Raw genomic sequence first — 26,345 nt, forward strand, 5'->3', positions numbered from 1 at the left:
TTTTATTCTAATTTTGAATTAAAAGGCGTTGGACTAAAAAATTATGTTGAAATCACTGATTGGAAAATCTTAACTATTTAAGCAATCTCTTTTCATAATTTTTGGGCAAGAGATTAATTGACGTTTATCATGAGGTTTGGCCAAGCCAACCTTTAGTCAATACAGAGCAAAAACAACAAATCATGTACCATAAAGCAGTGGGAGATTTGTTGAACTTGCAGTCGTACGAATCTGCCCTAAGTCTACTTTGAATTACTAGGAAACAAAATACTAATTCCACAAACCAAAAGTCTTGTATGTTTCTATATTTTGAGAAGAAAGGTGAAGTGGTTATTTGATCAGCAAAACTTGCCTTGAAGAGAAGACATCATTCTCCTTTTTAATAGAACGTGACAGTTATGTAGGAGGGAGTTATAACTCCCCATAAAAACTGATAACTTACGGTAATTTTCTAGTAACCTCTTTTAAGTCTATCTCTTCTAAACGGATCAGATCAGTTAGCATGGGCGACCCGCCCAAACTAAATATCCAACACCCCTTATGGGCTCAAAGTTGACCTTTTGATCCCCAAATAAAAATATAGCAATATGAGTGTCTAGCTTATGTATATTTCATATTTGACTAGATAGGGATCACTCAAAGGCATTAAGGAAGGGCAAATAGTAATTTGATACTTCGTGTTTTGGGTTTAAGACAAGTTGCGATTTTCTAGACTCTAGGCCAAAAAAAAAAATCCATTTCTCAAATTTGTGAAGAAACTCTATCAAAAATTGTTTGTAGCCTTGTGTCATCTTATTTGAAACTCTAGTTTCCTTCTATCCTATTAAAAAATTATAGTCCGGTGTAATAGAGTTTTCACTTTGTCTAAATCTGAAAAATAAATTGAATTATAAAGTTCTATTATACGCAATGTTAACTTGTATTTTTATGAGAGGTTATTTGCATCTTATTCTCGGGCTAAATTTCTCACCTAGGATCTAGATTTTGACAGGGTGAGGGGCTGAATTCGGACATTTGCCATTTACAAATGCTGCACAATCTTTTTGTTGGTCAATCAGTAGAAAAGAAGCTACAAGTACGAGTACCACAACGGTTAAATCTCTGAAGTAAAATACAAATACATAGAAGAAAATTGGAGAAGTAAAAGAAAAAATGACAGAAGAAATCAATCAAATAATTCCCAACTTGTGGTGGCAGGGGGTGGATCAAAAGTTTCCCACTTTGTGGTGATTATAACTGGTTTTATTTTAGCATTGGCAACTTTGAGCAAATCAAGGGCTTCCACACATTTTTGCACTCTTTCACCCTGCAAGGACAAAAGTCATTACTTGCCAAAAGCTCTATAATCAGGTGGAAAAATCACAGAAGACATGGATGTAAGGAAAACTTAGGGTAACATTGGGCCGTTTGATCATGAAGTTTTTTTTCACTTTTTTTTGGAATCTTTTTTACTTTATCTCAAATACAATTCTAAAGTGATGTTTGATCATGAGAATTTTAAATACAACTTGAAACTATATTTGAAAAATTAAAAAACAAAAAAAAATTGTTTTTACTTTTTTTCATCTTCCTTCTCTCACAAAAATTTAAAAATAACTTCAATTATATTCATGGACAAACACAACTCCAACTTCAAAAAATTTGATTTTCATGACCAAACACCCATAAAAAGCATTTTGTTTAAATTGTAATAATTTAGCTAAGTTTGGTAACCTCTATCTAATTAAAAGTGCTCATGACACTTTGAACTCCTCTATGTTTGATCTTAATATCTATGAAAGATGTCGTTCTTAGCCAAAAACAAAAAAAAAAAAAAAAACTCTCTATGAAATACTTTTTCTCGGTTCATCTTTACTTCTCTATATTATTAAAAATAAATGTCTAGTAATACTTATTCAGCTTGAATAATCAATGGATAATTTATTCATTTATATCCACTTTACCATTAGTTATTAACTATAGTCAACTACCCAACAAATTTTTTAAAGTATTGAATTTATCATATTTTTTTCTTATTATTTTGTTTCTTAAGATCGTGTTAATTCAATAGTGGGCAAGCAAAGATGGAAAGAAAAAATATTATTGGTGCATTAAATTTTCAAACAATGAGCTTATGAAAGAAAAGAAAATTGATTCAAGATTTTTTGAAAATATGAGAATAGGTACCTGCAAATTCTTCTGGGCACAAGCATCGCCTTTTACAGAGATGTTATCCAACTTGACGGCTTGTCTCATTAACATCTCAATCAAAGTGGTGATTTGTAATTCTGCTACTTTTTTCCCATTTCCAATGGACTTTTCAATTGCAGATACCTAGAAAGATCTATAATTTATTATTCCCTCCATTTCATAATAAATGAATTGTTGAATTTTCACACACAAAGAAAAAAATATTAAAGACATAAATTTAACACAATTTTTTATTTTTACCCCAATAAAAAGAAAAAGTTAACCTTGTAATACCTTTTTAAAAATTAATTGATCGTCAAATCATAGGATAAATTTAGAAAATAATTTAATGATTCACTTATTTTGAAACACCAATAAATACTCCAACAATTCACTTATTCTGAAACGGAAGGATTACTATCAAGATAGAGTACACTTATTTAATTTGTTATGTTTTTGGTGCATATTATAGGCATGCTTTAGTTGAACTAGAAGAATAATATGAAGGGTATTAATAGTCATTTGCTTGTAGGAGTGGATATCGACAAAAACTTGAAAGATTGTGTATTGATTTCGTATTTTTTTCTTCTATTTTTTATGACTAGGTCGTAAAAATGATGTTGCATCTTTTTCATATTTTTCTTTTTAGATTTTTCTTTATTTTGTTTGTTATATGAATTTATGTTTTCTCCTTGTAATCTCTTTTGGTCCAAAGTAGTAACTTTTAACTTTGTTTAGTATATTTATTTTTTTTCTCTCTCTTTTTTATTTGTCCTTTTACTTGATGTAAGAGTGATATGTTGCTTTATTTTATTTTTTTCATATGTTATCCCTATGATCTATTTCTATTTAATATTTTTTTTTTTATGAATTTTTAATTTTTATCACTTTATAATTTCTTTTGATTTAAAATTGTAATTTAGGACTTTATTGAACATAATTACTTTTTGGGGTTCTTTACTTCCTGAAAATGTATAAATGTAATGTTTCTTCTAGAATTTTCATTTACAAAACATTCCTTATAAGCTTTAAGTAACACTAGAATCTACATAAGGCCTTGAGTCTTTTGAGTTTTCCTTTTTTTAATGATCTTTGGCTATTAATTTTTCTATTTTTTGATAATTTTCTCTTACTCCTCTAAATTTTATTGTAGAATAATAAATATGACAATTAATCATTCAGTAATATTCTTTAATATAAAACTTTATGATTAATTAAATATGCCTGACATCATTTAATAAAGTTCAATCTATTTTATGATTAATGAGAAGATTTCTAATATAAGAGTTATATTTAATTAAGACTAAACTTAAAAAAGAAATAAATTCGTACCTATCAAATAACACCACATTTCTTCTAGATATATAAAGGATTTATGTTGTAGAAACTAATAGTTAGTTGAGAAAATTGAAGGAAAAGTATCTTTTTAAGTCTTGAATAAAGGATTGCTGACATTGACCAACTTAAAGGGTCAAACATCATTAGGAAACTTGATTAAGTTAATTGATTAATATTTTCAAAACTTTCTAATCTTTTCTAAAATACAAATCAACCCAACCCACACCCCTCTTCAATCCAAATCAACCACACTCCCTCTCTCGACAGCTTCTCTCAACTCTCTCCCAACCAACAGTTCTGCAAAAAAAGTTCTCCCTTCAACCTCCGGCGACAAATAGTCGGGCGAGTTCCTTTTTGAATTTCAACCGTTAATCGACGTGAAAACTTTTAATCGACGTGAAAACTTCTCCGGCGACAACAACTTCGAATTCTTCGTCGTCCCATTTCTTTTTTCACAAGTAAAAAATTATGAAGAAACAAAGGAACTTGAGCCAACTACTCTTCTAGTATTGAAATATGGACTGAATAAAACCCTAATTTCTGACATTTCTTCTTCTTGTTGTCGTACTGTTAATTCGAATTTGTTGGTGATTTTTTATCACAGTTGATGTTCTTAGTATGTGTGTGTGTGTGATGTGTTGGTGTTGCTGGGTTGACTTGTTGTTTGTCTTAGTAAAAATGGTGTTCCAACAGATGAAACATCTGATGTAACAGATGAAACATCTGATGTGAAGACTTCTCCAGCGACAACAACTTTGAGTTCTTCGTCGTCCCATTTCTTTTTTCACAGGTAAAAAATATGAAGAAACAGAGGAACTTGAGCCAACTACTCTTCTAGTATTGAAATGTGGACTAAATAAAACCCTAATTTCTGGCATTTCTTTTTTATTTTGCAATAGATTAGTGATCTATTTTTATTCTTTCCAACGGTTTACTCATCTGTTGCAACAGGTCGGTTATATGTTGCAACAGATAACATACCTGATGCAACAGATTAGTGATCTATTTTTATGGTTTCCAATAGATTACTCATCCGTTGCAATAGGTTGGTTATATGTTGCAACAGATAAACTACCTGGTGCAACAGATTAGCGATCTATTTTTTATTCTCTCCAACGTTTACTCATTCGTTGCAACAGGTTGGTTATATGTTACAACAGATAGCATACCTGGTGCAACATATTAGTGATCTGTTTTTATGGTTTCCAATGGATTACTCATCCGTTGTAATGGGTCGTTAAATGTTGCATCAGATAAAATAACATGTGCAACAAATTAGTGATCTGTTTTTATTGTTTCCATGAATTACTTATCCGTTGCAACAGGTCAGTTATATGTTGCATCAGATAAAATACCAGGTGCAACAGATTAGTGGTTTATTTTTATGGTTTTCAAGAATTACTCATCCGTTGCAATAGGTCGGTTATATGTTGCAACAGATAACATACCTGGTGCAATAGATTAGTGGTCTGTTGGAACTGTTATATTACTGTTATACATTAATCAATTATAATTTATGTTATGTTCCTGTTAATTTAAGATAATATGACTCCCAAAAGAAAAGAAATTGAATCAAGTCCACGTAAAGAAACAAGTGCAGTAGCTCGGCTACATCCACCATTCTATCAGCTTGCTTTATAGGAGCTATCTCAATCAAGAGCATAAGATAATGAACATGGGGAGGAGGAATCTTTCGAAAGATATGATCCAAACACTAATAGCCCTTCCCCGAAGAGTTGGTCAAAACCTTCAGCATTGATCGTTATCTTGTGAGAATGCAGTACGATGGTACCACAGATTTAACGGGTGATCTCATGGTTAAGTCAGTCATGAGAAAATCTTTCGACACCTTCAGAAAAATACTTCGAGAACAAAAATTGGATTCTTATTTCACGAAAAACTGCTTTGGGCAATAGCTTGATTTGCCGGAGGATAACAATGCTCGTTTCCAGATGAAAATGGTATATGATCTTCTCAAGCGCAGGTTTATTTATGAAAACAAAGATAAGATGGATGAGGTGTGGATAAATTACTGTGGCATGCCTATTTGTTTTGGTTGGAAGGAGTTTGCCATAGTTACCGGACTAAAATGTTATCCTCCTTTTCCTTCTCAAGTTATACCTACTCTGACCCAAAAAAAGCACCCCGCACACCCAAAAAAAGTATAGAAAAGTCGAGTGATCGTGATGACTTGGTATCCATTATTAGTCCAAGCTTCAAAAATAAAAATCTGATAGAAGCGTTGAAAGGTAAAGGACTTTCAAAGAAGCACAAGCAATCATTGTGCTTGGTTGTGTTTGTACATAATATTTTTTAGGCGAGAGACGTTAACAACAACATAAGCCTCGATTTAATAAATCTCTCCAAGAATCTTGAGACATTTAGCATCTATCCTTGGGGTTATGAAAGCTTCAAAATGACTGTCGAATATTTGTTGTCTCCGTTAACGCCAAAAACAGTCAACTTATATGGCTTTCCATGGGCCTTCATGGTAAATATTTTTTTTATCATGATATGATTCATTATTTTTTATTCAATAATGTTTTTGATTTATTGGCATTATGTTATAGGCTTGGGCATTTGAAGCCATTCCTTATTTGAGACAACAAGTGAACTACCAGAAAGAAGTTTCCTGTCCAAGAATTTTGAGATGGTTGTCGGCCAAAATCGATAAAAGTGCAAAATTTCTTAATCTTTTCAATCCTCTCAAGAAAGCAGTAAGTCCAATTCTATTCAAGTTTTTGTTTTAATTAATGATTAAATAATTTCATCATCATTCTTAATATATGTACCGATTTATTTTAGATTGTCCATCCGTGTCTTGTTCCGACCAACCCAGAGTTGAAGATGTCATTTTTTCTTTCTTTACGGTCTGTGCAAACTTTATCGGACCCTAAGATCATTGATGGAATAAAAATAGAATTGTTTGGAGCAACAACCATCACAAGAAAAATAATTTTGGAGGGTAGGGCTAATGATGCTCCTCTTACAGTTTTTGAAACAAGAAGCCATTATGATTATGATCATAATGGTTGTACAGATTTTTCTCCAGATTTTTCCACATCTACCAAATGTTCTGCATGCAAATGTCAAGATTGCAAGGCGAAACACGATGGAGTGATTAATGCTATTAATGCACTAATTGCTTCTGTAAAGAAAATGACATCTAAGAGGGGTGTCATTCCATCAAAGAGGATTTCATATCTAGACATGCCACTAGAGATCAAGGCGGCTAAGAGGAGAAAGAAAGACACTTCCAAGGCATCATCAAGCATAAAAAAAAGCAAGATTGCAACGCTTCTATCTTTGTCTTGCACCGATGTTCAGTGTGTAAGGGCCACAGGAGAGCAACATGAGCTGAAGAGGGTGAATGTACATCATCTGTTCCAAAAAACAAACAGGCACATATCTGTTTCAATAGATGATAAATCTACTGAAAATTATCAAACAGATATATACATCTGTTCCAATTGTTGTCTAACCTGTTGCATCAGATTCGTTCTTTGTTTCAACAGATGAGTCTTATGTTGCAACAGATGGGTCATCTGTTCAAAATTATCATACTGCTCTGATTTACCTGTTTGAACTTGTCCTAAAAGATAATCCATCTGATGCAATATAAGACTCATCTGTTGCAACAGATGGACAATCTGTTGTATATCTCTACTTAGCATTAACAATTCTGGCTTTCTAGGTGGATGTCACAATAGAAGCTACTGCTGAAGAGCATAATATCATAGTTGATAATCCATCAACTGCTTCCAAAGAAGAAGAAAAAGTGGAGCCTATCAGTTACCCATTTGAAGGGTTCAACATCTCGGATGAGGCTCCAAAAAAACTAACACAGTTGATCAACGACTATTCAGAATGGATTGTCAATGGGTTGTTAAAGCATCATGCCGGCAGGTACATAAATCAATTTTATAGATATTGGTTTATACAATTCTTGTAAGAACCTGACATTAACACATATAAATCATTATGTAGAAAACAAAATGACGAGCGCTACAAAGTGAACGAATCGGGTCTTGGTTTGATATATTCGACTTTGTTGTTGTACATTCCGGAATGAAGAATTGGTTCTATTTGATGTCACAGCCCAAACTTGCTGGAATGATGAGGTTTAAATGCCATACATATTACTATTATTAATACTTTATTTAATTGCATCTGCATTTTGATTTTTCATCACGTAATCCAAAATATTTGATAATATGTGCAGCATATCGATGTCATTTTTTACTACCTCCAAAAAAATGTCAAGTTGTAAACACAAGAACAATACAGATACCCGACAGGTAATTGTTTTGTACAAAGTTTACATCAATAATGCCAATGATAGGTATTGTCAACAACAATTGGAAGTTTCCTGAAATGAGGAATGCTTAATCAACATTGTCAAAGGTTTTAGCATTCCGGCTGGCTTACCTTGGCATTTGATCAATGAAGTGTACATCCTAATCAATTATGGTAATGAATTCCATTGGGTGTTTATTGTCATCGTTCTAAAAGACAGGCACATCCGAGTCTATGACTCGATATCGCGAAGGAGACGTTCCGGGCCGTTGTCTGAGATACAAAAGCTGGCCAAAATATTGCCTACTTACCTTGATATGAGTGGCTTTTTGGACCAAAAGGTTCGTATTGATTGGTCAATGATTAAAGCATACCGGGATAAAATGGCTAATCCATTTGATGTACAATATGTTGAAGGAATTGCTCAACAAACCATTGGTAGCCCATAAGTTTAAGCATCATGATTTAGTTTCATTTCACAAATTTCACAACGCTTGCATGAACTGCAAGATATGGATTATCTGTTTTTTATAACACAGGAATTGCAGTCCTTCTGTTGCCGCCTACGCCGAGTATTTGAGGGATGGATTACAAGAACCAAATGATGAACTTGATGCCGAATTATTTTGCAAAATATATGCTGCTCTTTTATGGAAATATGAAGAAGCGAAAGCTCAGAAGCCGTACGCAACCGATGTTAAAGATCCACGATGACCAAAGCCAAATTTTGTAGCACCAGATAAAGAACAACTTGTTCATATTGATTAGATTTTTATAGCTTGAGTCCGTCAATGTAATAACCTTTCCTTCTAGGTTTAACTTGTTGATTTGTCTGTAGAGTAGATCGTTTCTACCCATAATGATTTTTTTTATATTTTATTTATTTGTTGAGTTATTTCATGTAATTTTTGAAGGCTTCGATTTATTTTATGTTGTCTATGAATATAATTTAATCCTTAGTTTTGAATATGTTAATTAAAATGGAGTACTATATTCAAATATTGCAACAGATAATACATCTGATGCAACAGATGACATATCTTATCAGACAGATTTAGACATATGTTGCAACATGAGATGCAACACGTAGGTCATCTGCTAGAAATTATATAATGGGTTTTCTTACTTTTTTTATTTTCTCCAACAGATTACCGATCAGTTGCAACAGATAGATTATATGTTACAACAGATCGTATATCTGTTGCGACAGACAGACTGGGAACATCTGCATAACGCAATAAATAACCAACCTATTCCAACAGATAATCAATCTTTCACAACATGTACTATATCTGTTACGACAGATTTAAAATCTATTGCATTATAAAAATTCAACTTGGCCAGACATAAAAATTATTGCCACTACATGTAAAGTGAATTGGCTTGAAATGAAAATTTGTTATCGTGTTCGTCTCTGTCTTCGTACATGTTATCTTTTATACACGGGATCCAACCATTTAGTTAGTACCCCATATGCCCAGACCCATTGCATCTTTCCCACAATGGTGTCGTACACACCGGTCATTTATGTCGGTCAGCAAACACTCGATGTATGCAAGTGAGTACGGCCCGCACACTGCACCGATTGTATTTCTTGGGAGCTGGATTTTCTTATTTCGACCTTCAAAATCCCATGATTCCTTCGCCAAGACTTCAGCCGGCAAATGATTCATCAGTTTACTCTATGTCAACAACTTGGGCAACAACTTCAAGAGTGGCTGCATGTGGGTTAAAAACATCTTCTCGCTGAAGATAGGTAAGTTGCAGTCATAAACCTTAATCTTTCCATCGTATAGTAGTATCTCAACAGTGAGAAAATGTGTGACATCCACGTTCATGACTACAAGGATTCTCTTTGCCTTGGTCCAACTCTTGCCATGTGGATATGGCCTCTTCTCTCTAATATATTTAATTGCTTCTTCATTCCATTGGAACGTAGAAAATAACTGATCAAATCTCGAGACACCAAAATCAGCTATCTTACAGAGATTAGCGTACCTATCCTCAAAATTTTTGTGGAAGTTGAGGTCCATTATCCTATTGGCAGCATCATAAGTATCCAGGCACGCTAATTGTCTGCCCCTCATGAGGCAGAGAATTTCATCAACATACTGTGGTATAAGAAGACAATTTTTAAATAGGTTAGTAATTGTAAAGAATAAAAACAGAGTGGAAAGAATCTGATGCAGAAGGTTCTCTGAATCAGTTCACAGATTACCCAGCCAACGCAACTTATGCAACAAATGTGTATTACGTTGCAATAGAATACCAAGTTGTTGCAACAGATTACATATCTGCTACATAGATTCTTCTTCATGTAGTAGATTGGAAGGCTAGGTTAGCAAAAATGAACTTACATTGTCCTCGTACCACACACGCATATTTGTCATATTCGAGAAGTCTTTGGCGGCAAATGAATGGATGGTGTATTCTTTTTTAACCTTCATCTTTATAAATTCTTCCAGTTCCTTCTTCTTCTCCTTGACAAGCACCGCGAATATGACCACCTTCTTTGGCAGCCCCTGAACTTCAACAACTCTTGGAGCGGGAGAAGTTGCAATTTTTGCTGATTTCAAAACGGAGAGAATTTATCTAATTTTTCTTCTCTTCCTCGTAACCTCCACTGTAGGAGTGCATGGCTCCCTTACCTCGTTGGATGGTATGAAATCCCTCTTAGATTTCTACTCCTCGACAGCTTCAGTAATAGCTTCTAGATTTTTAAGGAGTTTATCCTCTCTGTCCTTGCACACTTTGCATTTGCAATGAGAAAATGAGGGTCGGGAGGGGTGGGAGAGACCACTATAAAGGTGGGAGGGACCGGTGTAGGGGGTGAGAGAAAGGACCTGTGCAAGGGGTGTTTTCAAAAGTATTTATTTTTTGCTGAGCACCAATATGCTCATAATCACGACTGACAACAACAACAGCATCAAAATAGCTTCCACCATCACAAACAACTTCACCAGAAACACTCCCAGAAGAAGCACCCGAATCTGTTGCAGTTTGAGGTTGGTCGTGAAGAGCTTCAACATTAGGCTGACCTTGCCTAACTGCTCTTCTTATGGATGTTGCTCGAGCCAATTCTTTCTTTATTAACTCCATCGTTGGATCTTCTTTTGTATCAACAAGACGCAGAGTAAGAAAAGAAGTCATCCACAGCTCATCAATGGTAGGCACGATCCAAGGATGCACAACCTATAAAAAAAGACAGGAGGAATTTAAATCATATAATAATAATTTGCAGTCGGTTGGGTTACATGGGGCTCGGGTTACATAGATGTTAACACAACTAACTTATGCAACGGACGATCTAGCTACCACAATAGCTGATCTGTATGTTGAAATAGATTGATAATATGTTGCATTAGATTACCCATCTGTTGCATATTTTGCATAGATGGGTAATCTGTTGAGTAGGGTTCAGAGAACCAGAGCAACAGATGGTTAATCTATTGCGATTAATCTGTTGCGAAATATGGATCATCTATCGCAACAGATTACCATCTGTTGCACCAGTTGTAGTTGACGGGTAATCTGTTACAACAGACGAACCATCTGTTGTAATAGATGGAACATCTGTTTCAATATCTTTCTTTGAGGCAAATTATTTTAGTTGAAAGAAGACGTACTGCATCATCTGGAGGGTTAAAGAGATCATCCTCGTTAATATTTTTTTTTGCTGCTCTCTGCTGCAGCCAACCACCTAAGGATCCTTGAATGAGAAGCCTTATCTGGGTAATCCTTGAAATACTTTCGGAGGGGAGGAATGACTTCACATGCCCAACCCTAAAAATTGTAAACAGGAAGCAAGCAAAAAAAAGTCATAACTATATTCAATATAAATTAATGAATGAGTAAAAATAGTGATCAATTTTACCATGAAAGCCCAAGGAAAGCCGTATAATATGGTCGTATTTGGCTTTATCTTTTTCATTAAATATTTGACAGTCAAGTAGTAACTGTCGTATCCCCAGGGATAATCATTGAATTTCCCAAAATATAAGCAAACGGCAACAAATCATGTTCTATGACTTTCCTAACGTCTCTTGCCAATAAAACGGAATGGACAAACCAAACTAAGCACAATTTCTCCCTGTAGTGCTTTGGTATGTCTTTATTCTTGAGATCCGCCATCAAATCCTTCACTTTGTAGCTAGATCCAACAATGCCCAACAACCCACCTTTTTTTACCTTGCATTTGTTGGACCCTTTGTGGGGTGGTTTCTTGATGAGAGATTCTTCTGAATGATCGCATCTTAAGCCTGTCACTATGGCAAACTCTTTTAATCCAAAACAAACCGGTATGCCATAAAAGTTGATCCAGACTTCATCCATTTTTTTCGCCCTCCTTCGGACCTCCATCATCCCCCGCATACTTGATCCTGTGCTTGAGGAGGCCATATACCATGATCATTGGAAAACGAAGAGGGCGGGCCCCAGACAGCTCAAGAAAGTATGCAAAGCAGCTCTTTTTAAAAAGTTCATCTATGTTTTCCTTCTTCATAATACTCTTAAGTTTGTAAAAAGGTTTCCCCAACTAACATTTAAGTACAATATCATGAAATACTGCGTTAGGGTTACTTATCGGCATCACAACTCAAACCCAGTCCATACTAATAGTTTTGACAAAAATCATGTTGGGATTTCAATACTATTTCACGCCCCATTGGTAAGGAGTTATCACTTTCCTCAGCTTCATTTTGTCCTGACTGAGATTGTTTTGGAAGTTCCTCCGAATCTATTTGTAGTCTAGCCTTTTTTGTTGGGTGTTTAGAAGTTGATCCACTATCAGTTTCTTTTCTTTTGGGAGACATCTTTTAACTACAAACAATAGAAAAATAAAAAATACATTGCATTTGATGTTTGCATAATTTTTTTAAAAAGGTAAGACAAATTTCAATAAATTATTCTATGCCACATAACAAAAAAAAATACTCCAACGGACAACCCATCAGTTGGAACAGATGGGGAAATTATTTGAAGACCTATTTAATATCCCCCAACAGATATTCCACCTGTTGCAACAGATGGATAAATTTCAATAAATTATTCTACGCCACATTACAAAAAAATACTCCAACGGATAACCCATCAGTTAGAACAGATGGAAAATCTGTTTGAAGACCTATTTAATATCTCCCAACAGATTTTCCACCTGTTGCAATAGATGGACCACCACCACCACAACCAATCCACCAAGACCACCACCAATGCCACCAATACCAACACCAAGACCACCGACACCACCGCCAAAAAACATAAATACCAACACCACCAACAATAGCCACCAATAACACCACAAACACCATCCAATAATACCATGACAGTCAACAAAACACTAATAGAAAAACTAGGGTTTTCTCGGGTGCTTCCTACTTTTTTAGCATCAAAACTCAAAATTGTTAACCCATTCTCAAAGATAATACAACTAAAAGTCTTTTTTTATATCATTAACTAAAAAGCCCTATTTTTTAGAATAAAGAACAAATGTAGAACTCTTCTCGAACTTTGTTACCTGCGAAGACAGAGTAAACGACGGGTACAAGTGGGAATGAAGTCGAAAAAAACAACTATATGTGGTCGTAAATGGGAAGAAAATCGACCTATTTTGAAAGGTTGAGCAATATGTTGAGTAGTTGTTTGTATTATTGAGAGAGAGAGAGAAGAACCCGAGAGACAGAGAGATAAGAGCGAGAACTTCAGATTTGAAATGAAAAGTTTTTCACGCAAATGGATGATTTGTATGGGTTGATTTGTAATTTTGAAAAAGAATGACAAGTTTTGAAATTGCTAATTTGGTTTGAATTGATCTTAATTAATTTTAAATTTTTTAAAAGATATAGTTTTTAAAACATTGAGTTGATGAGAACTCATTTCAACTTAGAGTGATCGATCGACGACTCGGATCGGGATGAACACAATACCAATGCCATGCAATTATAAAGACTCAATTGGATTTGTAGTTGACCTTGTGAGCTTATTCATTCATCCCTAGTTCCACCTAAATCAACTTAGGTACTATCACTATGCTAACATTGAGTTGATGAGAACTCATTTCAACTCAGAGTGATCGATCAACGACTCGAGTCAAGATGGACGCAATACCAATACCATGCAATTGCAAAGACTCGATTGGATTTGAAATTGACCCTGTGAGCTCATTCATTCATTCCTAGTTCCACCTAAATCAACTTAGGTACTATCACTATCCTAACATTGAGTTGATGAGAACTCATTTCAACTTAGAGTGATCGATCGACGACTCGGGTCTGGATAAACGTAATACCAACGCCATGCAATTGCAAAAACTTGATTGGATTTGTAGTTGACCCTGTGAGCTCATTCATTCATACCTAGTTCCACCTAAATCAACTTAGGTACTATCACTATCCTAACATTGAGTTGATGAGAACTCATTTCAACTCAGAGTGATCGATCGACGAATCGGGTCGGGATGAACACAATACCAATGCCATGCAATTGCAAAGACTCGATTGAATTTGTAGTTGACCCTATGAGCTCATTCATTCATCCCTAGTTCCACCTAAATCAACTTAGGTACTATCACTATCCTAACATTGAGTTGATGAGAACTTATTTTAACTCAGAGTAATCGATCGATGACTCGGGTTGGGATGAATGCAATACCAACGCCATGCAATTTCAAAGACTCGATTGAATTTGTAGTTGACACTGTGAGCTCATTCATTCATCCCTAATTCCACCTAAATCAACTGCAATGAAGTTTGTTGTAACAAATGACTGAGCTGTTGAAAATTTTTAAACAGATATTCATATCTGTTGCAACAGTAACATATCTAATTTAATTATCAAATAGACATTTGCATCTATTGTGACAGATGACTGAGCTATTGGAAATTTTCAAACAGATATTTATATCTATTGTAACAGATGACATATCTGATTTAATTTTCAAATAGACATTTACGTCTGTTGTGACAGATGACTGAGCTGTTGAAAATTTTCAAACAGATATTTATATTTGTTGTAACAGATGACATATCTGATTTAATTAATTATCAAATGGACATTTTCATCTGTTGTCACAGATGACTAAGTTGTTGGGATTTTTAAACAGATATTGATATTTGTTGTAACAGATGACTGAGATGTTCGAATTTTCAAACAAATATTTATATATGTTGCAACAGATGACATATTTGTTTGAAAATCTTTTTTTCTCTTTTAATTTTGAAGCAAGCTTCTATCCGAGTAGATAATATCAGTAGATAATATCAAGTAGTACTTACTACTAAAAGCGGTAAAAAATGTTTCTTGGATATCTCAAAAGTGAGTTTATTGAGCAGTCTTATCTTGTCTTTGCAATATCACTAGTCTTAGTCTTCCCCGTGCCCCTCAAATTATTAATGAAATTAATGAATATTTAAAACCCTCACGTCTACGTACACAATACATCTATAGAAATTATCTCATCTCTCTTCCTTCAGCTGCAGTTTATTTTATTCAACTCTCATCTTTTTCTTTCTCTCATCTTTAAGGTTATCACAACCTTTTTTCTCTCTTTTCTCTTCTCTTCTCACAAAGATTCTTTCGGATCTAAACTGATCCATATCTTTCCTCGACTGAAATTGCTGTTTTGATCCCCTTTTTGACATTAAGGTATGGTTCATTATTGCTCTTTCATTCTCGTCTTTTTCTTTGTAAGTTATTTACATCTGTTCTTTTATTTAATTACTATTTACCCATATCATATTTATTAAAAAAATTTGAAGAAACTTTTAAGTGTTGAATAAACAAATCGAGAATTTTTATTACAATATACGGAAAAAGTCATCTGTTGGGAGAAGTTTAAAAGCCTTGTTGGCAGTATCATTTCTTTTGTATGTATTTTGTTTGTTTCTTTATTGTTAATGGAGTTATTGATGTTGTTGGTGGGGTTGGCGTTGTTGAAACTTGTGGTGTGGTGTTGTTGATAGTTCTGGAACAAAGGATGTTGCTTCTTTGTTGTTGATGATGTTGTTGGAACAAATGTTGTTATTTCTTTGTTGTTGATGTTTTTTGTTTGTAGTTTATGTTGTTGTTGATGTTGCAATAGATGGAGAAACTGTTGGAACAAATCAAACCACCAGAAAGGCAGGTTTGATGAATTCCAACAGACTCCATATCTGTTGCAACAAACTCCACATCTGATGCAACAAACTCTACATCTGTTGCAACAGATGGATAATGTTCTCGCTGTGACATCAATTTTTTTTCTCTTCTTTGTAGATATAAGGAACTGAAAGTTGATCAACTTTTGCCGGACCATCACAAGAGACTGCAGTAAAGATGGGTTTGGAGGAATAAGTTGCATGCAAATGGAACCACTTTATATGTGGGAGGTATGTATTACTAATAATGTTATCATGAAAACACATATAGAGTGCACTAATTTTGTGAATGTTGCTTTTACTGATTAGTCATAGATTATTCAAACAAGATGTCTACAATTTTACAGTTAAGTTTGGTAGGCCCGAAATGATAAGGTTGAGGGACCATGAATTGGTTCTAATACACTGTTAAGATTTAAGTTTATTTGTCAAGCATTATGAAGGGATCTAGTTTTAGTGTCATTGTAAAGAGATTCAATAGTGATTGGACTAACTTTTAGGGTGCCCTTAGAGGGCCTTTGAAGCTTAGCGCTGCATCTAACAAGAACGAAAAACTAATATAGTTATTGCCCTAGCCCAAATTTATATGGTTGGGTTGCTCGGGGTGATGATTATACACCAGGAGGTGCGGTAGGAGAATGCCTTCGAGGGAAAATGGGTGGTTGATGGAAGACTATATCATCTGAGGACTAATTGAAGAAGAGACACAAGGTAGAAAGTAACATCTAGCGAATCCGGGCGATGAAACTATCTTAAAAGATGCGAAATCTGAATCAAGTGCAAATATGAAAGTGTATCTGGTAATGTAATTTCGTCTGTTGTCTCTCTGAAAGAAAAATAATTCAGATGGACACTTTGCTAGGGAGCTGCGTGGTCGGGATTATCACTTAGAGAGAAAATAGGAGAAGACCAACAAAGCAACCTTACCGGCATCGAGGGTTGAAATGATGTAAAACAAGTCTAGAAAACGTACGCCAATAACAACTGCAGTTAAAATAAGGAATCTAAGCGAAGGCGATAATTTCTGAATTTTAAATTTCATCTCATGCCTTCATGTTTGTGTTTCCGATCAAGTCCACTGCCGTTGACCTGATCGGAACCACAAACGAGATTGAAAGGCAAATTAAGTATCATTGCTTCCTTAGCAATATGGTTATAATTGATTGTGTTTTCTTGCCTTAGCATGCTTTCAACATTCTTTGGAGAAGATCAGATGTTTGATGTAGTATGTGAATCCCAATAATTTTCAAGCTTGCCTCCAGCTTGCTGATTCTGTATTCAAGCTGGTCGTTGCCGTCTTTGAAGTTGGTCAAGAGTTCCTTATCTCTTATGAGCTCGATCAGGGACACCACCTACAAAGTTGTGGCATTTTAGGTTCCCTTCAGAACACTTTTTTCAGAAGCCTTAACGGATACATGGAGGGTCGCTGTGTTTATATTAGGTCAAAATATGTTGATGCACACTGAAGATGTGGTCGCAACAGCTGAACAACACACTTTTATCGAGCGTTGCTTAATGTATCTTGCTCAACCAATTTGATAAATTAATAAGCATGGAGTTACGTAGCGTGTGATCTAAACCGACTCTACCAAGCCTATCAAACATTACGTAACTCTAGGCTCATTACCCTATAAAAAAATATGACCGAGTTAGTGCACAAATCAAATAAGGTCAATCTCTCAGCCTTTCTACTGATCGCTCTTCTCCAATATAGATGACAAGATATCTACTATGCAAAAGTCTACACCATCGCAAGACATGCTTTCCAGGGAGCAATTCTTAAGAAGGCATCAACAGTAATCTCTCAATATCAAGTGATATTGAGAGATTCCTAGTCATGACTTCCCAAGACTTTCGCTACAGCAAGAATTTCTGATGATGACAAGATATCCGTCATGCAAAAGTCTACACCAGATAGTCACTTATGTTGGATTCATGATCGGGGTTCTATCCATTGTCATCTAGTGTAGACTTTCGCATGGCCGATATCTTATCATCAACAGAAATTCTTGCCGTAGTGAAAGTCTTGGGAAGTCATGACTAGGAATCTCTCAATATCACTTGATATTGAGAGATTACTGTTGATACCTTCTGAAGAATTGCTCCCTAGTAAGCATGTCTGGCGACGGTGTAGACTTTTGCATAGCAGATATCGTGTCATCTATATTAGAGAAGAGTGATCAACAAAAAGGCTGACAGATTGAGCTTGTTTGATTTGTGCACTAACTGGGTCATATTTTTTTGATAGGGTAATGAGCTTGGAGTTACGTAACGTTTGATAGGCTTGGTAAAGTTGGTTTAGTTCACACGCTACGTAACTCCTTGCTTATTAATTTATCAAATTGGTTGAGCAAGATGCATTGAGCAACACTCGATAAAAGTGTGTTGTTCAACTATTGGGACCACATCTTCAACATGCATCAACACATTTTGACCTAAAATAAACACAATGACCCTCCATGTATCCTTTAAGGCTTCTGAAGAAAGTGTTCTGAAGGGCACCTAAAATGCCACAACTTTGAAAGTGGTGTCCCTGATCGAGCGCATAAGAGATGAGGAACTCTTGACCAACTTCGAAGACGGCAACGACCAGCTTGAATACAGAATCGGCAAGCTGGAGGCAAGCTTGAAAATTATCGGGATTCACATACTACATCAAACATCTGATCTTCTCCAAGGAATGTTGAAAGCATGCTAAGGCAAGAAAACACAATCAACTATAACCATATTGCTAAGGAAGCAATGATACTCAATTTGCCTTTCGATCTCGTTTGTGGTTCCGATCAGGTCAACGGCAGTGGACTTGATCGAAAACACAAACAAGAAGGCATGGGATGAAATTTAAAATTCAGAAATCGCCGCCTTCGCTTAGATTCCTTATTTTAACTGCAATTGCTTTGGTATAAGTTTTCTAGACTTGTTGTACATCATTTCAACCCTCGATGCCCGTGAGGCTGCTTTATTTGTCTTCTCCTATTTTCTATCTAGGTGATAATCGCGACCACGCAACTCCCTAAGAAAGTGTCCATCTACATTATTTTTCTTTCAGAGAGACAACAGACTAAATTACATAATCGGATAAACTTTCATATTTGCACTTGATTTAGATTTCACATCTTTTAAGATAATTCCATCGGCCAGATTCGCTAGAAGTTACTTTCTACCCTATGTCTCTTCTTCAATTAGCTCTCAGATTATATAGTCTTCCATCAACAACCCATTTTCCCTCGAAGGCATTCTCCTACCACACCTTCTAGTGTATATTCATCACCCTGAGTGAGCAACCCAATCATATAAATTTGGACCAGGGGAATTTCTATTGGTTTTTCGTTCTTGTTTGATGCAGTGCGAGGCTTCAAAGGTGTTCTCAGAGTCCAATGCACACTTAAAGTTAAGTCCAATTGCTATTGGTTCTCTGCAATGACGAAAAATATTGATCCCTTCTCAAAACTTAACATGCATAAACACGAGCAACAACCGTCAGTAATTTGTAATAGGGTATCTGCACCATCTTCATGAGGTCCTCAGCCTTATCTATTTCGAACCCATCAAACTTAACAGAACAATGCAGAATCTTATTTGAATGATCAGTGCCTAATCGATTAAAAACTCCATTCACAAAAACATTGTACTTTGTGTGTGTTGTCCCGGTGACCTTCTCAGTAATACATACTTAACTCTCACACATATGATAGTGGATGCATCTACACGCACCTTATTCTTCCTAGCCCATCTTTGACTTAAATTGAATAAAAAGATGACTGTCTAGTTGCAATATATGTCACATCCGTTTATATTGTCAAATAATTGGAGACATCTGTTACGACAGATGATCAACCTGTTGCAACATATGATGTATCTGTTGGAGAAATCAGATATATACATCTGTTGCAAAAGATTGTCAGTATGTTGTAAGCTATCTAACAGAAGAAATATATTTAGCAACAGATTATCCATCTGTTAGATTTATTTTAAAGCAATTTTCTTTTTTCTGAGATACAATAATTTATAAATAGGTCCCTCCATACAAATATGGATGATCCAGATTCATACAAGAATATTCATATCGAGTCCTTGCGTGAACTTCAAAGGCAGTTTGATGAACTCCAGATAGATTTGGCTGACTTCGGAGCAAAGCTGAGGAGCAAGGCTGCCAGATAAAAAATGTCCGATTGACAATAATAATAATAGTAGTAATAATAATTAGGTACTCCCTCCATTTCATAATAAATGAATTGTTGAATTTTGGCACACATATTAAGGAAAAAGCATTAAAGACATAAATTTAACTCAATTTTTCATTTTTACCCAAAAAAAATAAAATTGACCTTGTAATACCTTTTTAAAAGTTAATTAGTTGTCAAATCATAAGGGCAAATTTGTAAAAGAATTCAATGATTCACTTATTTTGAAACACCAATAAATATCCCAACAATTCACTTATTCCGAAACGGAGGGAGTAATATTTTTTATTTTAGCGTATGTATTTTCCTTCTTTTGTATATCGGATCTACCTAAGGGATTCAAAAATCTATATTTCATTTGGTGGTCAACTTTAAATTTTTAATTCTTATTTAGTATTTAATAATCATTCTATTTATTCCTTATTCTCAACATGTCGATGGTTGGTGATAGAGATTGAACAATTCGTGTTAACAGAGGTTAATCTGATGCGACAGATCGATCATATGTTGCATCAGATGGTTATTAATAAAAAAGGGTTATTATTGTTATTGAGAGGGTGAAAAGACATGATTTTTCGATTATTTAATATGAAAAATGTTTCGTAAATAAATAATAAGGAAATAAATGATAAACACAATTTATAACCGTAAAAGAACGGTTATTTAATTTTAATAACTGATCGTGACTTTTCACCATTTTTGTTTTTGAATTTGTTTTTTAAAATTATTTATTATATAATAAAAAAAAAGTCACAATATTGGATTAATTAACTTATATGATGATTGTTAAGAAAAACAAGGTGAAGGTTTTGACTTTTTGTCTATAACAAAAACACATAGATTCAATAGTATTGCTGCTGCATCAAATTCTCCATCTGTTGCGACTGATGTATCAGCTGTTAGAAGAAATAAAAAAAGATATTAATATAGAATGTCTATTTATTGCTACAGACGGTATATCTGTTGCAACTGATGGTTTATCAGATTCAACAGATATACAATTTGTTGCCAGAAAATAAAAAAAGAATTTGAAAAGGTGTTTTTTTTAATTTATAAAATAAAAAATTCAGCAAATTTGGATTAATGATATGATGATAATTTTTTTTAAAAAAAGTAGATTATATATTGCAACAAATATATTATCTGATGCAACAGGTTCACTATTGTTGCAACAGATGATATATCTATTGTCACAGATGATTTATCTGATGCAACCGATATAGAATTTGTTGTCACAACTCAATAAAATGGTTCTTGAAAAGAACTAATTAATAATAATATTCTGAAAAGTCATGACTTATCACAATATTTTTTTCTTAATTTAATAAAAAATATAATTAATGAATGAAGGTGAACAGTCGCACCTTTTTGCCTCTCATTCAAATTCAATTCTCTATAAATAGGTCCCTCCTTACTTAATCGTTCATTCAACTACACTCTATTTATTTATTGCATCTCGTCTTTCATATTACACTCTAGAAGATTATGGATGACCCAGTGTGGGACGTTGCTTTTCTGCAACATGCCGTGAATGAACTTCAAAATCAAGTTCGTGACCTGCAATGGGAACTGGGAGGAGTTAGAGCAAGAATGCTCCGCGAGATACGCAGGCTGAGGAGGGCCTTGCTACTTTCGGTTGAAGATTGGTTGGCTGACAATGATGATGATGATAATAATTATATTATTATTTTTCTTTTAGTCTATTATATGTATTTTTATTTATTTTTGTTTAATAAAAAAATTATGTTTGATTTTTGATGTTTTGATCCATATTTAATTTTTATTCTGTCTATTATCTTCTCAACAAACATGTCGACGATTCGACGTACAAAAAAATAATTTAGAATCCAGTAGCAATAGCAAGATTTATCTGTTGGGTTTGTGGCAGGGGCTGATATGTTATTCAAAACAGATTACTCATATGTTACAATAGATAAGAAGTCTGATGCAACAGATAAATAATCTTTTTAACATATTACTAGTTTGTTGCTTGGCTCTGACGTTTTAATTCGTACTCCCTCCGTCTCAAATTATCCGTCACAAATTGAGATAGCATATTGATTAAGAAAAATAATTAATAACATGTCTAGTTTACCATAACCCACTGATCAGTTGGTGGGACAGTAGACGTGTTTGAAATAACCATTATTTGCTATTCAATCAAAACTTCATAAGAGAAGAAAGCTTTCAACGTTGGTCGTCGTATAATCCCCCTATTAAATGATGTTTCCATTTTAATTTGAAGAAAAAATGATTAATGCAAAGGGTAAAACATGGATTTTTATTTAATCTTTTCTTGATTAATGAAAAAAGACAAGTAAAATGAGAAATCGAATTAGAAAATTTGGGACGGATAATTGAACGTAAGGAATGATATTGAATCCAGTAGCAATAGCAAAAGTTGAAACATATTGGTTATCTGTTGGGTTTATGGCAGGGGCTGATTTGTGTTATTCCAAATAGATTAATCATTCGTTGCAACAGATAATTAGTCCGGTGCAACAGATAAATAGTCTGATGCAACAGATAATACGTCTGATGCAATAGATAAACAGTCTGATGCAACAGATAAATCTTCTGAGGCAACAGATTACTCATCTGATGCACTAGATGATTGATCTGTTTAAATTGTGGACACTTATGTTGGATTCATGATCGGGGTTCTATCTATTGTTGGAAAAACAGAAATGTACCCAGATGAGAAATACAAATAAAAATCATAATTCTACTTACCAAAGTCACCTATGAAGTAATGTCAACGTGGAAAGTGATGTAGTAAACAAAATTTGACCTAAGAAATTAGTCAGATAGCACAGTAGAGTTGTACCAACAACAACAACAAACGGTCGACAAGAAGAAGATGAAGATGATAATGAAGTAGAAGATGATGATAATGAAGCAGAAGATGATGAATAAAGCAGCAGAAACAATGAACAACAAAAATCGCTAAGAGAGAGAAAACAACAATGGATGAGAAGAGTGAGAAAGACGTCTTTTTTCCCTCCGTTTCCCGTTATTTTAGGTAACCATTGGCATCAAAGTATAAATTTAAAAACTTGTGGGTTATTTTCAAATTTTCCCAACTTTCTTAATCCATAATAAATTAATTGTCACCTCCAACTAATAATTAAGATTTGTGTCACCTACACTTCATTTTAAAACTCTTTTGTCACCTGTGGCCCAAAGCCCCAGTTAGTTACCATTTTATTACATTGACAATTTACTGTTTTGACATAATACATAAACATGTGCTTTAATTTGAGCTTAGCTAGTATTTATGTCCTTCAACTTTAGATGTACCAAAGTAGGTACTTAATCTCATATAAAGTTGAACAATCAGACACACGCGTCTTATATGACGTCCTGCATGTTGTCTCACGGGAATTGCCTAATATAACTTAATTGCATTTATACTTATCTAATATAATTTGATTGTATAAATATTTGTTAAACTTGTTAATACAAAGTACTTAAACTCAAGAATTTACAACAACCAACATATTCTATGTAATCTCACAAGTGAGGTTTGGAGAGAGTGAAGTGTATGCACATTGTATCCGAAGCATTTCAAAAGAAGTTGGAAAAAGGGAAGACACAAATAAAAGCAAGAAAAATAATGAAATAACGCAAAATAAAAAATAATATGCAACATCAAAAATACAAAATAATAATAACAACGAAAAAATATGATAATCGAAGCACAAATAAATACAGGTGATAACCGAAAAAGGAGTTATAAATCAAGAGTTTAACTTACATAAATCGATAGTGTAAAGAAATTGTAATATTATCAAGATATCTAATCCCCACTTTGTGGGAATACACTGGGTTTATTGTTGTTGTTGTATCAAGACATCTAAACATCTACAGATAATTCATTAAGGGGTTGTTTGGTAGAATATAGTTCTATCTCTAATGTCTAATGTCTAATATAATAAAAGTGTCAAGGATCTTATAAATATTATTTGAACTTTTTGCTCTTCATTAAAAAATTTACGTGTTAGAAAAAATTATCTTTTTATTATTTTTCTAATTTTTACAAGTTGAAAATTCATAGAAATTTAGTTATTAAATCTTTCTTTATTTGACTTATGTACCGAAACTTTAGGACCTTAAAATCAATTAAACTTTTTACCTTAGATAATTTTTTAATTAATTTAATTAATTGATCGTACTAGCATACATTCTTTTGAAGTAATGTTTGTATGGAAATTGACAATCGTTTAATAGTAAAGTTGTGAACTTTGAATAACAATTTTATTTATATTACCCTTAGGGGTCGTTTGGTTTGAAAATGGTTATCCCGAAATAAAATAAAAGAACACATTTTCTTTGTTTGGTTGAAGGGATTAATCCAACCCGGGATAACTTACTCCACCATTTTTTCCTTTGTCCCGGGATAACTTATCCCATATACATGGTGGGATAAGTTATTCCGGATAATTCCAGGATAATTAATCCCGGTATTAGTTATCCCGGGATAACCATTTTCAAACCAAACGACACCTCAGTTCTTATAGTCAAGTTTTACAGTTATCTTTTTTCTTCGTGTATGGATCAATTTGAGTAAAATTTTGTTCACAATTTATTTTAGTTATAATTTCTTTAGATTTAGTTATTTAAATTACTTATGAAATCCATGATATTTAATATTTTTAAATCTTTTAGAATTTACCTTATAAAAAATTCTACAATTCTATTTAGGTAATATTTTAGATCAAAATTTTCAAGTAGCATATCCTCTACTTGACTTTTTCTTCTTATTTTGATATTGATTCAAGTTGTCTCTTTATTTTTTAAATTCATTATTGTCATTTTTATTCCTTAACAGTAAATTCTCACCTTTTAATAATTTCTCACCTTTCTTTTTTAGTTGAATATTTCTAATCGAAAAATAGAAAGAAATAAGCATGTTTGAATGAAGTACTGGTCAAAAAAATAAAGATTTATCTCTTTTCCTTTTTTTTTTCTTTGTTTAGCTATGACATATGTCCTAAAATATGTGATGAAAATCCTCATAAAATAATTATATGAGAAGAATCACGATAAAATAAAAATATAAAAAGAAATTAGATGTCTATTTTTAATAAGAAAAATGGACTAAAATACCCTTCAACTACGTAAAGTAAAATGGTGCAAAAACGTCCTCCTTCTACTTATTGGGCCTAAAATGTTTTTTTCATCTACCTATTGGACCTAAAATGCATTTCTCACCTACCTATTGGGTCTAAAATGTCCTTTCCGCGTCTACCTTTTGCGCTTATTTTGCCCTTTTATTTAGGCAAATTACATGAAAAGGTCATCCTTAAAACTTAATTACATAAATAATAGTACTTTTTCAATATTACAAATATATATATATATATATATATATATATATATATATATATATATATATAATAGTCATTTAAAAAAATCAGAAAAGATAACTGTAATTCCTAATTTAATGCTATAACTAATTATCAATTCATCTTAATTTAAGAGGTTTTTTTCAATCTTCAAATTATATTTGAAAATTATATATCTATATCTATATCTATATCTATCTATCTATCTATCTATCTCTCTCTATATATATATAGTCTTTCCCTATGATAGATTGATGACGACATTCTTATGGGAAAATCACCGTGGTTAGGTGTGGAGTCGTATATGCAGGGAAAGTTTGAGTACCCGTGGCATTACGAATTTGGATTGACATGATATATATGGTAAAGGATGAGTAGCCATAAGTGTTGCCCTCGTTAGAGACAGAAAGCGTGATGGTGGCTTGCTTGATGCTATCGATAGTTAATCTTGGGTGGTAAACATATATATATATATAGATAGATAGATAGATATATTTTATTTAAGCGTATTAATTTTAAAAAAATATAATTAGAGGTCATTTTAGTAACAAACATATGTAATAATTCACAATTTATCAAATCAACATAATATATGGGTGACATATTTGTATGATTGACGCATATCTCATTCTCTTTGGTTCGTCAGATGTGAACTATATGCATGATTTCTATAAGTGTCGACGTTTATCGGGTTTAAAGTATTTTGAGTTGTCGTTATCTCAATATCTTTCAAATTATGCTTGAGAATTATTTAAATATATATTTTAATTTTGTTTAACATAATACTTAAAAATAGATAATTAGAGGTCATTTTATTAACAAATATAAGTATTGATTCACAATTTATCAAATCGGCATAACATGGGGGCGAAAGACTAGTA

At 33.6% G+C, this 26,345-nt stretch overlaps 1 protein-coding gene across 3 annotated transcripts in view; it reads right to left on the minus strand.

Annotated features, from left to right (window-relative positions):
• Positions 1-1,013: 1,013 nt before the first annotated feature.
• The window catches only part of LOC107838828 (BAG family molecular chaperone regulator 2), a 38,886-nt gene continuing 13,554 nt past the window's right edge, over positions 1,014-26,345 (minus strand). Inside the window, exons 3-4 of one of the 3 annotated variants that reach the window (XM_016682051.2) lie at positions 2,167-2,313; positions 1,014-1,306 (exon numbers count right to left, since the gene is read on the minus strand). In XM_016682051.2, coding sequence (XP_016537537.1) covers positions 1,166-1,306; positions 2,167-2,313 — 288 coding nt within the window. In that variant the 3' untranslated portion in view covers positions 1,014-1,165. Of the gene's footprint in view, positions 1,307-2,166; positions 2,314-19,598; positions 20,083-26,345 lie in introns of those variants that run through there. The other 2 variants (XM_047395772.1, XM_047395771.1) reach the window with 2 other exon arrangements.

Source organism: Capsicum annuum, chromosome 8, assembly GCF_002878395.1.
Source record: "Capsicum annuum cultivar UCD-10X-F1 chromosome 8, UCD10Xv1.1, whole genome shotgun sequence".
Classification (NCBI taxonomy): domain Eukaryota; kingdom Viridiplantae; phylum Streptophyta; class Magnoliopsida; order Solanales; family Solanaceae; genus Capsicum; species Capsicum annuum.